Source organism: Crassostrea angulata, chromosome 6 (assembly GCF_025612915.1).
Source record: "Crassostrea angulata isolate pt1a10 chromosome 6, ASM2561291v2, whole genome shotgun sequence".
NCBI lineage: Eukaryota > Metazoa > Mollusca > Bivalvia > Ostreida > Ostreidae > Magallana > Magallana angulata.
Genome location: NC_069116.1, coordinates 50,403,872 through 50,418,254, shown reverse-complemented (window position 1 = coordinate 50,418,254; position 14,383 = coordinate 50,403,872). Strand labels below are relative to the sequence as shown.

General features: G+C 31.4%; 1 protein-coding gene across 2 annotated transcripts; it reads left to right on the top strand.

Moving 5' to 3' along the window:
• Positions 1-870: 870 nt before the first annotated feature.
• On the top strand, positions 871-14,381 carry LOC128186980 (N-lysine methyltransferase KMT5A-like). Of its 2 annotated transcripts, none has more exons than XM_052856982.1 (6): positions 871-1,369; positions 8,643-8,736; positions 9,027-9,062; positions 10,298-10,394; positions 11,637-11,790; positions 12,137-14,381. In XM_052856982.1, the coding sequence occupies exons 2-6, from the start codon at positions 8,707-8,709 to the stop codon at positions 12,360-12,362; spliced, it is 543 nt and encodes a 180-aa protein (XP_052712942.1). In that variant the 5' UTR covers positions 871-1,369; positions 8,643-8,706; the 3' UTR covers positions 12,363-14,381. The 2 variants fall into 2 exon arrangements, with proteins under 2 accessions (XP_052712942.1, XP_052712940.1); XM_052856980.1 differs by lacking the exon at positions 871-1,369 and adding an exon at positions 1,718-1,951.
• Positions 14,382-14,383: the final 2 nt, after the last annotated feature.

Genomic DNA, 14,383 nt, shown 5'->3' with positions numbered 1-14,383 from the left:
TCAATTGTATTAACTGCCCTATACCCCATCCTCATCAATGCCCCCCCCCCCCCCCAACTTTCCATGTAATCCAGAATCCGTGGATCTTCTTTCTTGGACTGTATTAATTATATATATTGCGTATACGCAAGTAATCCAAAAATTCGCCAATCACGTTTAAATAGAGAATAGACTTAAATAGAGACGCATACATATCAATTATTCGAAAAGGTAGATTTAAATTATTTTTCTCATCATGTTCTTCAGTCTTCACCACAACATTTTTATTGAAGTGAATAAAAAGTGAATAAAACTATAATCTTTTACGTTTTTGCTCTTTCAATTTTACCAAATTCATCTGAGTTTTGCCATCAAAGAAGGTTCCTGTTTGGTTATGTTCATTACCTGTTTTTAGGGTTATAATTGATCATTTTGTTTGAACGTCACATATTTACCGAGCTTATGTAGAGACCTTGTTTTCAAATTCCGTTTATCTTCATAATATTTGAAATTAAATTTAAATTCTTTTATGTCACAGATACGGAAAACACATGTATACCAGTATCTAATTATTAATGTCGAATTTCTATATATATATATATATATATATATATATATATATATATATATATATATATATATATATATATATATATATATATATATATATATATATATCCAAATCACAAAAGTATTTTCTCAGTGTCCGGTAAAAATATAATAAAAGAAAAAAATGTTTTGCAGTTAGTGTTGCTTTTTTTCTTTTATTATATATATATATATATATATATATATATATATATATATATATATATATATATATATATATATATATATATATATATATATACAGAGTTTCAACATTAGGGACACCGGCTGTGAATTTATATACATGTTAAGGGGACCTGTAGAATAAGGGGACACCAAACCGGGTTCCCTAATATTCATGCTTAATTTGTATGCCAAAGCAACCTTGATTAATAGTAAATTGTTAATTGCCTAATAATTAAAGACATATCCTTACTGTATCTTGTTAACAATTTTTGTTCTGTTGCATTTTAAAGATTTAAAAGGTGCCACAATCATTGACCACATATATGTCAAAATACATAAAAATACGCAACAAGGGTACCGCGGAAATTCGACGATTTCTCCCAATTTTGCCATGTATGTAGTTAAAATTTTTAAATCATAAGTCACAATGGTCATTTTGGAAGGTTTTTGGATGGTTTATTTCGTAATATGGAAACACATAAAAATTCGAATTTTTACCTCACCGTGAAGAATTCAATTTTGTCTACGCGCATTTATCATCCGGGTACTTCGAACATAATCCGGGGATTTCTAAAGAAAAATGGCATCTTGCATTTTCAATGTCACCGGTCACAAGGTGAGTAAATGTTGCTTTATTCTTTAAATTTGTTTATTCGTAGGGAAAACTACCTCAAACAACAATAAAGTTAATAGCCGACGATATTTTAATGTACAATGCACATCGCATCCAACGCCGCTAATGTACAATTTGAATACCGTGGCACACAACCTTCTTACAAATTTCATTCGGTGGTTCTGTCTGTATAATAATTATTTCAACTTTCCGATGAGTGGTTTTTTTTTATAAAATTTAATTTGCAATATAGAATATCTAACGTTGTATGACTCGCGGTGTGTGTGCGTTTGTGTGTTGGGGGGGGGGGGGGGGGTCCGGAGTTCACAAGTTTACCAAGGGCTGCTGGGCTCAATGTGTCGTCGATAGATTTAATATTAATGAATTAAATCAAATTACTGATTCAAATAATTATTGTCGATCGATTAAGGTCTCGTACTCGCACAGTTTATATTGCTTGCATGCTTGTGTTTGGGTTTTTAAAACAGAATTCGAATTCATTGATGTACGAGTTATTGAAATACCGTTAAAGAAATGGTAGACCACCATGAGCCTTTTAGTTTTGGAAACTTTCAACGGATCCTGGTAAGATATTTCAAATTATTTCATAATCTTTCAAACAATAACAAAGAGATAAAATGTTTACGCTGCGACCGTTGATATATGATTAAATTCACCCACAGGTTATTGATAAATATCACTATGATAACCTTGATGGTCTGTCCCGATATTCATGCCGCACATTTGGACAATTTTTAATAAAAATACAATTACCTGTGAATGAACATCAATTGAAATAGATAGCTGGGGAAATATCCAAGATAACATTATTCAAACATTACCATATTTCACTCGTAAAAAATCACAGGAACGAGAACAGATTTCCTACGGAGATTTATAATGGAACAGACTGGAAAACATCGACATCTTTTCTTCATTCGAAAGTCACTCGGAGTACCTCGTACAATATTTCAACGTCTGTTGCAATACAGAAAGTCTGCATATAAATCAATAAGTCAAATTTTTTATCATATACGACATAAAATCTGATTTCACTTCAGTTCAGCATTGCCAGACCAAAATTTAAAATCATATCTTGGGATTTTTCTACAATTGCGTTTAAACATTGTATTCTGAAAGTCTGTCGAGATATTGACTCTTTTGATTTGTTGAAAAATTTCTTTGGTACCTGCAGCAATAGACGTCTTCAAATAACTGTGGTACTGCCGAAGATTTGGTAGATAGACAATTAAATGACGTAGATAAAACAATTGACATTATGTCATATTTCACCAAACTACATCAATTTGCCCTGCAAAACAGCAGTACCGCAGTTACTATGAAAAGGTGAATAAAATTTTAGCCAGATCTACTTTTCTCTGCTGTTCTGATTTAGCACTATTCATAGAACGGGAATTTCCAAAATAAACAGTCAACAAAATGAAAAGTTCATACTCCTTAATTTCAAGCAAACATTATTAAACTATATATACATTAAAAATATTAAAAATATAGCATTTAATTATAAACAATACCCATTGATTACTTCAAGAAATAAAAAATTAAGTGTTGTCTAACTTGTCTCACGATTTCGTCTGCTTGAGGCAACGATCAACATTTACGGCAAGCCTGGATGTTCTGGGAATATACATGTATAATCTGTCACGGTAACACAGTGGTTGAAATTTTTAACGCTGAAGTGTTTTAGAATATTGGCCATCATGATTCAGAACACTTGTAGCGTCATTACAGCTTGTGCATCCTCCTATTAATTCAGCATATTCCAAGCGATAGATATACCAATTAAGGACGACGGACCTAATTCACTTCTACAATAGTGAATTTCATGAAAATTTTATATAAGTTAGACATGTTAGAGTAACTACAGATTTATCAAAATATAACATAAAAATCGAATTATATTTTTAGTAGGGACCATTTCAAAAATTGTTTGTATTTCTTCCCAAGAACATAATTATTGGAAAAAGCTTTGTTGTGAGGAAAAAAATAATCTAGGAAAAATTCTGCCATTGATTTTCTATCCAAATTGAAATATGATACTTGTATGATGATTTTGATTTAATATCATTTATAAAATAAGTCTGACCATGTGATCGACTTCATTTTAATTGTGGTACATGCCAAAGTGTGGTCTGTCGTTATTTTTCTTACAATTTTTCATATAAGATACTGTAACAACTATAAAAAAGGCAGTGCACATCATTTTGAGGTGGATTTATGAAACAAAACAACTAATGGAGTGTGCTAAACATTTCTTTCACGATAAAATACTTCAAATCTTTAGTACAGGAAGTTAGGAACGGTTTAACCTATTTTCAGTACGAGTATTGAACAATTTGTAATGTAAATGATTTGTTTCCTGGCTCAAACTATGTTAATTAAACTATACAGGGGTAGACACTAACTTAAAATTCATGGTTGCCTGCAGGGCTACCAAATTGAATTTCTTACTAGCCCTGTCTGTGAATAAGTAGCCCAGCAGCCACAGGCTGCTGGCCGAGTCGTGGAGCGACGAGGGGGGTGTGTCCCCCTCCTGGTGGGGGGAGGTTATGGGGGGCCACCCCCGGAAAATTTTGGAAATAAATACTTGGTATGCAAAATCCTGCATTCTGGCTCTATTTTTTTTTTTTTAGCAAAATTGTAACTATCAATTAAAAGTAAAATGATTTTTTCACCTTAACTGAAGAAAAAAAGTTTATTTAGGCAAGTAGGCCTATATTTAACGTCATCTGTCAATTTTTTACTTTAAAAAAAGTACTGGTACCAAGATTTCTATCATGGGAATCCATGTATTGTTCCAAAATAAAGAGATTCTAAAGAGTTAGAACCCATAATGATGCCAAATCTTTAAAGAAAATTGACACTCGGTTACTATAGATGCGGTAGAACCATCAGTGTTATTCTTGATCCGCCAGGCAATGCCATATTTTTCCCAGATTAATTGTCTATGGCAATAAATAACTTAAGCAAATAAAAAGCTCACTACAGTACTGTGACATCCTCTAAAGAAATTTATGCATGTTAAATTATGTTGAAAAGCGTATTTTAACATGTTAAATTATAGCAAGGTCAGCCACTACTTGCGCCTTATAAAGTGTGTATATATGAAGTTAAACTACCATATATTGCGTCATAAATGATTTTTCATTGAGTTTTATAAATTAGTTAATTGTGACGTAATATTGTGAATTCGATGTTCGTAACAATCGCTCATTTTAGATGCGAGATAAATTTGTGCGAAGATAAGGTCTGTTATCCCTAAGTACCACATTGGCTATCAAATTACAACGGCATTTGCAAAAATTATACATACATATTATTTTTGTCGACATTTAAACTATGTTCATTCACCGGAAAACATTCATGATCAATGTAATACACGCAGTGGTGAAGTTTTCTGGTAAATTTTTGCATTGATATGTCGATCAAAGAAAGATTATTAAATTAATTTCTTAAAGGAAGAAAACCAGTGCATCAAAAAATAGGTGTTTTATTGACAATTTTCTACGGTAACCGTTACCCCCAGGTCGCCAAAAAGTTCATTTTCCCCGTTTATCAAATAAAGATGTCCCAACATAAAACTGAACAAATATTAGCTTTATTTAGATTTCTACAACTATCTGTTCTTAGGCTTTTTTTCTAATAAAAAATACTAAATCCACTCACCAAATGTTAATTGAATGTCCAGAATGTCCGTTGAGAAAGAGCAGTGTGAACAGTTTTCAATCTTTTAGTATTACTATTACCAGAGTTGGCGAAATGTGCCGGATTGCCAGTGATCTGTGGTTGTTTTTATACCCCCGCAAACGAAGTTTAGGGGGGTATATTGGTTTCACCCTGTCCGTCTGTCCGTCTGTCCGTCTGTCTGTCTGTCCGTCTGTCCGTCTGTCCGTCTGTCCGTCTGTCTGTAGACGCAACTTTGTCCCCCCTATAGAATTTTTTATTACTGCATGGAACAGTTTGAAAATTTGTACATATGTTGAACACCATCTGAAGATGTGCACCTGCAATTTTTTTTAAGATCAGACAAGATTTAATGATTTTATGACAGTTTTCATTTTCCTTATTCTATATATTGTACACTAATGTTGAAAAGTAAGGGAGGTAATCCTTACAGATTTTATTAATTAATTAATAGAAAACACTCTAAAATATATTTATATAAATACATCCAGATGGAGTTTTTTGTCTTTATGTCTTAATTAATAAAAAAAAATTATTTTTTATAAGTATTCTATCAACTGACAATGCAAAGTTTTTGTTTGTCAATGATAAATTCTTAGGAGCTAATGAGAACATCAAAGACAAGTGTGGCTGAATTCATTTGTCCCAAGGGAGCCATTATCTGAGCCATGGTTCAGATGGAGCATGTGTTTAGGGGAAATTGATAATCTGTAAAATGGGTGATGGTTTTGGGGCTATTTTAAAACTGTTTCATGTAAACCAAAAGGTCTATCATTATAAGGAAATAAATAATATAATTATTATTAAAGAAGTTAAACTATTTTTAGAGGTTGTTTAAATTTATTTGTCAAGTAATTTGATGAAGTGACCCTATTGGGCATTAATTTAAATGAATTTCAAAATTACTGATATGATTGAAGTGTTTTGGCAATTTTAAAATTGTTTGTAATATTAAATTTTCTTTTTTACATATTTTTACATAGTATTGTAATTATGGTCATGTTTTGGGAGTTTATTAAATTTAACAAGCTCATCAAAGAAAATCATAGTCCTATGGGATCAATTTTCTGATTTGGAGTTCAATTGTGCCATAGGAGAAAGTGAGGAAAATTTGAAACAACTAATTGCATCTGTCAAGACTCTTATTAGAAAGATATTGAAAGTTTTATCAACAGAAGACCATTGGTTGGCTACCGGTATTTCTATACACTGCAAAGGGAGGGGTTATTGTCATTTTGTTGGTTTTTCTTTAAATCAATTAAATTAAAAAAATATATCATCAAATACATACATTTATAAATGTATTACTGTTATAGATATGTATTTACAGTGAAATTCTGACAATTTTGATTATAAGTTTTCTTTGTTAACTATTTTTTTTTTTTATTACTTTTCTAGAATTTTTTTTTGTATGTGTTCCAAACCTTAATTATTATTCAATTCAATTATTTGTCCCATTTGAAATTAGCCTAGCGGGGGTATTAGTCCCATTAGGACAGTTCTAGTTATGTTTGTCCGGTAAATGTTAGAACTCCGTTGGACATTGTGTCTGGTAAATTTTGAAACGCAGTATAGAAAACAAAATTCAATTGAGTAACTCAAAGATTGGTTGTTTGATATTTGGGGGTTTCCTCCATTTATCAATTTACCGGTAATAAGACGTTCGTATCAAGTTCAGAGGAAGTTAAAAGTAGTAAACATAAATGACCAACAACCATTTAATGATCGAGTTAACTTTGTTAAAAAAATGGCGGCCGATATGGCGGCGCCAATGAAATGGAAGAAATGCTTGATGATTTTAACCCTAATTCAACTTCTATTTTTGAAAATGATTTTCTCATATAGGTATGTGTTACCTTTATATAAGCCTTGCTAGGCTCAGTATTTAAGGGTATTCTAACTTATTTTTAAACATCAGCAGTATATATGATCATAAAGCCTCTAGACTTTACCAAGATTCTACATAACATGAGAAGGCATTACAAAATTTTGACAAAACTGCAGCGAAACAAACACTGCAAAACCATTTCAGAACTGTTCATATTGAAGTAAACAGAATTCAAGCCGAGTGGCTTTAAATATAAACAATGAAAATGTTTTCACATATTAAACGTGTATTTTTGTCATTTTATTTACTTGTCTGAATAATTGTCAAGATGTCTGGCAAATTTTGAAAATTTATAGGACACAATGTCTGGTGGATTTCTAGGCCATTTCTCCAACTCTGTATAACTATTAGATGGTGTAAATTAACATGTTAATGTTATTAAATACACTTTTATATGGATTAAGATAATTAATAACTTAACTCGTCTTTAGTTTATTAAACTGAAATTGAATGTTGCAACTACTTTAATAACTTGTGAAAATTGTAACTTCCATGACAGCATAGTGAATGAGTGATTCAAACAAGAATTTATTTTAACAAATTGTCCTAATTGAGTCAAATAAATTATAACTTCTTAAAGTAGAACATGAAACGTATACTAGCCAGTACTCTTGGTTTGTCAACATGTTGTTTACAGTTCTCATTTCACTAAACGGGTCATTTCGGTTTGAGGGTACCTGCAGATTTTGCAGCATTTCCAGTATATCACGGCAAATAATGACTTTAAAGAAGTCACACATTATCTTCAAATACATATCATATGTGTTGTAACAGTGTAATAAATTGTTTAAATTGTAAAAATGCATATCTAAGATTATCAACATTGCTACTTCCCATGCTGTTCTGAGATTTTCCCCGGGCTTTGTCATTACATAAAGGTGAGGGTCACTTCTCTAAAATTATTGACCAAAGAAATCGTCAGAATTAATGGGGAACACGTCAAAACCTGTAATTCAAGGGTTACATGCGTTGGGACACTTTCCCACGAAATTAAAATTTGAGGTGGCACACCTATCGTTCCGGCAATGTTAGTAAGATTGATTTGTTAAAACTCCCATGAGAATCATGTACAGTCCCTAATAACTGGAATTTACGGAAATCAATGGAATCCTCAAAATCTTATTTCACCAAATGTAGTCATTCAAATAAAGGCAGGTTACAAACACCTATCCAACTCCGAAGAAATGTCCTTATTTGTTAGCTGTTGTGAGATTCTTAGAGTTCGAAAATTCAGAGAGATTTCGGTAATTCGAATTACTGTCATAACAGAGTTATTTCCTTTTATATAAAGTTATTGAGACGTCAGAGTGTATGTTGGTTTTGTGTCCTCTGGCGTTTTAAAAACTCCCCTGAGAATTGCGTATGAGAAGAATATTGTTGTATTTCCTTTAAAAGCATGTTGATGTTTAGTCGCTTTCTGATGCTTTGTCAACAGAGAGAGAGAGAGAGAGAGAGAGAGAGAGAGAGAGAGAGAGAGAGAGAGAGAGAGGGGGGAGGGGGGAGAGAGGGGGGATTGTTGGTCATTTCTGCACAATATGCATAATAACACATCCAAAGAGCCCGGCTTTCAGTTCTTCAGTACTTTGATTGTCATGCCGTACATCATGTACATTGTACATGTATTACTGTAGGTGCTATTACTACTGTGTTATTCCAATGTATTTTTTTTGTGTTTTGTTTCAGATGTTTTTAGTAAGTGGTTGCTAGTTTGAAAGTGGTTGCTAGTTTAAAAACTAGCTTTCAGAAGATGGCTGCATTGTCTTATGGAAAACGCATGGTGAGAGTTTTATTGATATAGCTTTACAATACAGTTGAGCATTGTTTTTCTCATCCATATGCTTCTGTTCTAAATTGAATTGTTGGATAGATAAAGCATCTAGATATATAAAGTGAGTCTTTTGCAGTCATATTTTTTTAAAGATATATATTGGGAAGGAGTTATGTTTGTGTTTTGTTTTATTTTGGGTAATCACAATTTGCTTTTTTTATTTATTGGATGATTATACATGTACACAATAGTATTTTTAGATAAAATGGTTTTAAAAAACTTTTCTTTATTAATCATAGCTGAAAGCAGGATTGAAGAAGAATGACCCTAGAAAGGTTGGTAACATATTACATTACCTAATGTGTTTGCATACTTTAGTTCTTGTATTCGCAACCAAGCAATGTATCAACAACGTTTGTGTTAACATTGGTAACACATACGTTACTTACTAGTTACTTAGTGTTTTTGCATAATAAAGTTTTTGTGTTTGCAACCAGCTACTGAGCTTTATTTCTGCAGCCTTGAAGCTGAACACAGCTATTAAATAGGCATCTTCACAACTGAAATGTGTGGCCAACATGTTGTATTCCGTATGTTGTCTTAGATTTTTGCAATGCTCGACAGTCTTCTTAAGATCGTGCAGAATTTTCTACTGCAACTCCTTCTAAACATTGTTAAATACACGAAAGAAACTTCCCATTCCTAAATAGAGAAAATATTGAAAGATTTTTTTATTTATTAAACTAAATTGTGTAAAAAAAAGAAGCAAATATGTCTTCCTGTCTATGTCTATAAATTCCTGTTTAATGGTAATTAAATTGGAAAAGCATATTGTAGCTTAATTAGTGATGTGAAATTACAGATATAATAACGCAATAGAGTAAATATCACTAGACACAATTGTGACTTTGTTGCAATGAATTAAAGAAAGTAGCATCACCAAAAGTGCCAATATTGAATATACAGCCTACTCCGGAAATATTGAATTTCAGGGGACAATTCAAATTATTTCAATATATCCGTAATTCAATATAAGCGAAATCGACTGACATGAAGCCGCAATTTTGTAAAAGTTCAATCCCGATCTTAAATAAAGAAGAACAAACCCGAACAAATTAATTTGATCATCGTTTATATAATGGATACATGTATTGAACATGGAATAATATTATTTGAAAGTTTAATTGAGAAAGTAAAAGACAACCTTTAACCTCATTATAATTCCCTGATCGCATTCGTTTACATTTTAGGGAATAATCACCGTACTCAAGCGCTTCAATCACTGCTGAACGCTGCTTGTAAATAATTGTGAGCGTACTTGGGTTAATCCCAAAATCCTTAGCTATTTCAGATTTAGGCTTTGTTTTCTTATCAATAACCATAACTAGTTCGTATATAGTGTCCTACGATAATTTTTTTTCATTTCTGTAGGGTTTCCCCAACCACACCATAATCTTGATTCAACAAGGCAAATTCAGAATTTTGTCTGAAATAAGCAATTCTTCTTTTAGCCAGCATCACCATATTTGTCCAAAAATTACTTAATGTTCTTCTACATAATTTTTTCTAGAGAAGGCGATTGTCACCAGAGGAGGATGCTAAATTTTATATTCAGTCTGGTCTGGATAAAGACGGATTTCAAGTTAAATACATTTCTGATTTCAAAGGTAAATTTGAGGTTATACAATACATATACTTGTATCTAGAGACACTGTTGCTCAGGTGAGCTACAGTACCCGCAACGTTATTTTTTACAATCCTATTCTATCCTATCGTGCGTTAATCCTATCGTATCGTGCTTGTATACTGTTCTATCGTGCGTTAATCCTATCCTATCGTGCGTTAATCCTATCATGTTTATCGTTTACTTTATCAGTTTTTTCATTTATCCTGTCGTGTTAATCATATGCTACCTTATCGTGGGAAAATGATTTTATATTCAAGTTAAAAGTCATTCAGTAAGCAGCAAACAATAATTTATCGAATAATAATGCACAACTAGATAAAGCACTCAATCAAATGAACAATATTGAGTTAGATGTAGCCAATTACTTTATTTCAAAGATATTTTAAAAAAAAATAAACGAAATATAATCATCTCTACACAACGGATATAAATGAGTAATATGAGTAATATGAGCAGTCGAAATTCTAAGGAACAAGGTAACATATTTACCTGTATATTTAATTTATTACATCGTACACCGAGAGTGTCTTACTGCTTCACACAACTTGTACGTTACGCGATGTACATATTTTATGCAATAATCTTTAAAAAAATAATTATATTAATAATAGATTTTATAATAATTCAGAACAAGATTGAATTTTATTCTAGGCCACTATTTTCCCTGTGAATTTTCATCAGGCTGAGCTGTTCCGCGATCGGCTGATCAGTAACGTAAACAACATTAGTGTATATCTACAATACAGATAATTTTAGACAACCTCAACTTATATTTTCAGTACTTTTTAATTTCAAATGACGCATCTATATTTAGCAATATATTTGGTTTGAAAATAAATAAAATTTCTGCTTATAACTTAGTGATAATGAGTCCTTTCCTATCGTGTATCAATCCTATTATATCGTGCGTGTATCCTGCTCTATCGTGTGTTAATCCTATCCTATCGTGCGTGTATCCTATCCTATTGTCTATCTTGTAAAAAATAACGTTGCGGGTAAAGTATGTGACACAAATCGTTGAAAGTATAGAATGGTTTTCTGTTTAGGGATGAGGATGAGCTAGAGACAAAGCATAACAAATTTTCAAATGATATGCATTACATTGATGTAAATACTAGATTAACTTTCTTACTTCATGGTATTTGAGAAGAGCCAAAATGACGCTAAATTGAAAGGAAGAAATTGAAACACTCAAAATATGTTATTCATTATCATCCTAAAGGTTTTGGTGTTTTTGCAAAAGAACAGTTCAAAAAAGGAGAGTTTTTGCTGGAATATTGCGGTGAAAATATTTCACCAGAAGAGTCTGCTGTTCGTTCCAAGAAGCTGGATTGTAACATGATATTTCATTTTTTTCATAAAGGAAAGCAATACTGGTAAGTTACTGTAGATTCATCAATATTCATTGAAAACCAATATTGTAGTTTTCGTTGTTGAACTGATTAAAAAATTACTAAAATCGAGTGTTCTTGTAATGCAATATCTAATAACAAGTTGAATTTAAAGGGTCATTACTCTACCCTTTAAACTGATTTTCACTTAATACATGAAAATCAATATCCATGACTATTTACTTATCACAGTATCTTCATTTTTCATATCAATAAAAGTTGCCAAAAAAAGTTATACATGTATATCAATAATTTACTTTGTTAATGATGTATATAAATATATATAAATTATATAGTTATTATGATGCTTTCATTTTGCTCTTTATTTCAGCATTGATGCTGCATCTTGTGTTGACCATATTTGTCAGTATGTGAACGACAACAATGTCAAGGACGCAAACGCCAGGATGAAACTACTGGATATCGATGGGAGGCCGAAACTATGTCTTTTTGCTACAAAAGACATAGGAGTAGGCGACGAATTGTCTTATCCATATGGAGATGACAAAAATCTTTGGTGGAGAAAAAAGGCATGTTCTGTTTATGTTGAAACTTAATTTTAAAATGCTTATTTTTTATGGTTTATTATTAAAAAGAATTTTAATTAGGTAATGCAATGTCTGTTAATCAATATTTTATTAACTAGGAGTGTGCTAAATGCCTGTTAAATTAAAATTAAACAAGAAAATCTTATTAGCTTAATGAATAGTATCATCTTATTTGATTTAGAGATGTTTTTGCTGGACAGGCACTAAGCTTTTTTGGCTGGTTGTATTTTGTGCAAAATGTGCATTGACTGTAATAATTGTGGAGAAGGGATGTGATGTGCAGTTGTATAGTTCAGATAGGGTATACTGTAATTACAGCTAATTATGAAAATTTTGGATGATTAAAGCATTCAAAGTTATATCAATATACCCCAGTTTCAGTGCAGAAATGGTTTATTATAAAAAAAGAAAAAAAAGAATAAGAATTCTGTAAATATTTGAATCTTTTAGTTTAGAATATTAAGGCAAGAATTAACAAAATGCCAAAGTTCTCAGATGCCAGTTTATGTTATTTTTCCCTTATGTTTGCAATGGAAATCTGTGACATTCAATTTTTAATAATGTCAAATCTGATCACGGAGTACGAGCACAAGTGAACGTTAAAAGTTTTTAATATATTTCTTATTGTAAGATTTAATGAAACATTCAAAGTTACATAAACAATTTGATACATACTTTTAAAAAATAATTGTTAAAACTTAAAAATTCAGTCTTAAAAAGAATTTTCTGGGCAAAGTTTTTAGCAGCAGAAGCACACTGTTAAACATTTTTTATTGCTGCTCCATTTGTTATTCATATTTTGGTCAAGGAGCGGGTATAATGACTTTTTAGTGTGATAAAAAAATATTTAATTACAAATAAACATAAAAATCAATATAAATAAAAGCTTATTTTAGGATATCTTTGGTCCTATCCTATAACTCACCAGGCCATGCAGACAAATTATCATACCATGTCAATAAGCGGTATTCAATTTGTCTACATGGCCAGGTGTGTTATAGGACTTTAAAAGTCTTAATATTTATCAATAAAATTAATGGTTAAGTCTTGCCAATTATCAATTTAAGATTCATCCTTTTCTTTTAGGAAAAAATTATACCTGATTTGTATACCTATGGTAATTGGAAAAATACTATTTTTTATTGTTGTATTATTTGAAGGTTTTACACCAACATTAATCTGCATTTAGTTGATAAAATTATTATCAGTTGCTGTATTTCTATGTTTTGATAACTTATTCCAGTTATTGAATTATCTGCATTTAGTTGACAAAATTATTATTAGTTGCTGTTTTTCTATGTTTTGATAACTTATTCCTTTTATTTTTTATCAATCTTTGATGGCCATATTTAAGTTATTACTAGTCATTACTTTACTAAACTTGCATGGATGGCATCTTATGATACATATACAGCTGACATACTTGAATGCTGAATATGAGCCATCAATTTTAGATGATGAAAGAGGTTAATGTTTTTAGAGCAAGTGAAAGTTTTTTGGGCATGTGCCCTTAGATAGAAACATCTAAATGCTTTACTACACTTAAATGGATAATACATTTTCTCATACTGAAGTACTTAATTGTCTTTAATGCTGAATCTGACCCATAGATTTCAGGTGCTTGAGTTGTTTAATGTTTTTGAACAGGTTATATTTTTTGGAGCAGGTGCCCTTTGATGGCCATTACTAAGTTATTAATTACTAGTCCTTACTACAGTAAACTTGCATGAATGGTATATCTTATGATACTTTAAATGCAAATGACATGCTTGGATCAGTTGGATGTTTGGAATCTGAGCAGTCAATTTCAGATGATGGAGGAAGTTAAGGTTTTTGAAGCAGGTCAAATATTTGGAATCAGGTGCTTTTTGATGGCCACATCTAAGTAATTATTGGTTCTACTCTTTGCCAAATTTTGCTGGATGATGCATCTTGTGGTAATTATGCACCACAAGGGAAAGGGGAATTGGCCATTAATGAATTGCTGTTTTCCAAATAGTTTGTGAATTTTTATCATATTAATACCCCCC